We start from the raw sequence: 3262 nt of genomic DNA on the forward strand, positions 1-3262 counted from the left end.
CATCCCGTTTGTCATACAGTTCCATCATCCGACCTATTGACTGGGATATTACATATCTCTGATATTAAAGCATGGTTTTTAGGAATTACATCTTTTGAAAGGGCAGTTGGAGTATATGTACGATTACCAAAAGTGAAATTAATGCCATGTTCGTTTAAATGACAGTTGTAATAGTGTCTAATGCGAGATTTTGATATTCCTCTTACACTTTTCATCCATTTTGAGAATGTATTAAGCTCTTTTTCATATTTAGCCCATCGTCTGGCATAATCTTTGACAGAATTCATAATAGAGATAAAGCTCTATCGCCAATTGAAAGACCGAGGTTCTCTGTATTTAGGACCTTTGATTTAGAATAAGTGATTTCAACTATATCAACATCACCAGTAATGACATGTCCAGCTGGATTATCGTTGAAAACAGATGAAGAACACGTAAGTGGATTAAATATAAGATGGTCTATATCTAGACACTGCAAAGTTTGTAATTAAAAAGTTTGAATGCAATAGTAGAAGTACATTTGTAGGAAATACTGGGTGTAGACTTGAACTAGAAATAAGGTGGAATACACGACTGGGCTCTTTTATAACGAAGAATGTTGCTTATGTTGACGGCAACTATTCCTTTGTGTGTAAATTTGAGCTTACGTAACTGGCGGTATGATTTGGAAGGAAACTCTCCCATGACCCGTGGCGGTTTAAAGAGCCTGTGATTGGCAACATCCATAATCATAGAGTTCAGTCTATATTCAGGTGTTGAAAGATCCAAATATAGACTAGACGTGGTTTCGTCAAACAACGTATGTAAAACTCTCACTATATCAAAGTATAGCTTAATCAAATTTTTAAAAAAAATGTGAACTTACAAGGAGACAGCACATTTATGCATTAATCAGTAGATAGCCCCCACTATCATACACAAACCTGCATGTAATTAATAACAATGTATGTACTTTCTACATTTATTTGATTATAAGCCTTCAACATTCCAATGTCAGGTTTTTACTAGTTATCTTTTATCCATCCATGCCCTGGCTAATGTCTAGTAATAGATCACATATCACAACATCCGTGTTTGACAGAAGTATTTGCTGCTATCGATTATCTTTACGTTTTAGTGCTCATCACGAAACCACATATCACATGTCTTTTTAATGTAATACACAATGTATATATATAAAAGAGCTAGCTTTTGTCGTCGTGAAAGTAAGACATCTTGACTAGTTCCATCCCTGGCTAATTGTTGGGACCATTCAGTACGATCGAATATGTACAGGTATGTTGTACTAGCGTTATACTCATTTGTCTGTTTACACAGATTTAGATTTTCAAACCACCAATATAATCTTATATATTTAAATTCATTGAATCTCATCATATTGCTGAAGCAATTAGATTGGAAAACATGCGCATCTGACGGGGGAAAATGTCGCCAATACGTAGTTATATGCAGTATTCGAATTCCTGTCGTGTATCATTATTTTCACTATGGTCAGTTTAATTAAGAGATAACGTTTTTAATATCCGAATTTCACATCCGTAACGGTTTTAAGATAAAGTTACTTTTTTTAAAAATCATCCTATTCTATTTATTAGATATCACGAACTGAGGTGACTACCATACTGTGTGATCACTCTGTTCATTTTTACAGGTTTCTCCTTTTATCACTATTTCTTGCCGTCTTGTTTTCTGCTACACTATCCGATACACCACAACAGATCGTGAACAAATATAGAAACTATCACAAAATATGCAGTGGACTGGGATATAAAAGAAAATGGGGTCCTAATAAGCGTGAGTGTATTTTGTCTCGTATTTGAAACCTGTATATTTTAGCATTAAAGAGATTGGCTCCTGAGCTTTTGAGCACAACTGCGCATGATGCTACAACTAAGTATTTGCTGCTTCAATACTGATCCCATCGATGCAAACATATTACACATTTATTACTGAACTCTATCCAGGTGAAGTTTTTAATGTGAATTCAAATTTTGAAAAGGTTTTACAGGGACTATATTTTGTGGCGGAAGGAAAGGCTCTAAATCTGCGTGATATTACAGTTTCATCCAATATATCTACTGTTTTTATACTGCTATGCGTGAATTTCAGTATCATCATTTATGATACCTGTAGTTGAGACTTGGAATTAGTTAAAATATTGTAATTTGTTAATTTGGTTTATATATTTTTCCAAATGCCAATTCTTAAAAAAAGTTTAATTTGATTTACTCGAAATTTTGTATAGAAATTCAGTATTTTTCACCAATAATTTAAAAATTTGGTCCCACTATTTTCCTTCCATTTTAAATTTTAAAGACAAGCCCTTGAAAATTATGTGAACGTTTAGAAAGTGACATTACTCCTATCTTCACCTTTCATTATGTCCTTTTAAACTCTCAAATTTAATGTCATGAACTTTTTCGTATATCAAGTGCAAAAACATAATTATCTATATCCATAGCTAATATTAAACTTTTTTTGTCTGTAGTGTTAAAAGACATGATTATGTATCTATTTTATGTAATGATTGATTTGTGTTACTTACGTTGTGTTGACAACAACAGACAAATCAAGTTTAATTGAATAAATTTTAAGTGCAAAAAGGTCATGTTTAGAACACTATAGCCCAATGACAAGCATTGCGACCCCCAGGTTTTCTTTTTAATTTCCGTGTTCTCCTTCAATTTAGAAATCAAAAAATTACATTACTCCAAATCGTAGTTGCGAACCTCTTTAAGGAACCTGAGTTGTGAAAGATCAGATTTATTTATAATGGCTGATTCTGTCTTTGATGTATTGTGTACTCGGTTGTAGGTGTTGTCGCTTTCCAAGCCATGCTTCAGAATCACCTATCGAATCTTCGAAGTCATCAGACGGTTAGATTTGACGCAGTAAAATTAAATGAAGGATCGGGATATGACGTCGATACGGGGAAATTTACTGCTCCGGAGGATGGGGTTTACTCCTTCAGCTGGAATGTTCTGGTTAAGTGGGGCGGAAAGTTTCATACACAGATTGTTAAGAATGGTAATATCATTGCGAGAAATTACGCCGATGGTAGAATAATCAAGAGGGGTCATTTCCTGACAAGCTCATCAACGGTCAACATCAAAATGAAGAAAAATGAACAAGTGTGGATCAGCGTACACGACACGTACGGACAATACGTTCATGGCAGCTATTGGTCATATTTTTCTGGCTTTAAATTGTAGTCATTCAATTCACTTTGATAATAAATGTATGTGTTTCACTTGTAAATACA

The 3262-nt window shown here is 34.0% G+C and overlaps 1 protein-coding gene across 1 annotated transcript; it reads left to right on the forward strand.

The window, feature by feature from the left end:
* Positions 1-1173: 1173 nt before the first annotated feature.
* Positions 1174-3262, forward strand: LOC125655754 (heavy metal-binding protein HIP-like). Its single transcript, XM_048886219.2, has 3 exons — positions 1174-1275; positions 1652-1794; positions 2815-3262. Exons 1-3 carry the CDS (start codon positions 1268-1270, stop codon positions 3210-3212), a joined length of 549 nt encoding a protein of 182 aa, XP_048742176.2. The 5' UTR covers positions 1174-1267; the 3' UTR covers positions 3213-3262.

This window comes from Ostrea edulis, chromosome 7 (assembly GCF_947568905.1).
Source record: "Ostrea edulis chromosome 7, xbOstEdul1.1, whole genome shotgun sequence".
Classification (NCBI taxonomy): domain Eukaryota; kingdom Metazoa; phylum Mollusca; class Bivalvia; order Ostreida; family Ostreidae; genus Ostrea; species Ostrea edulis.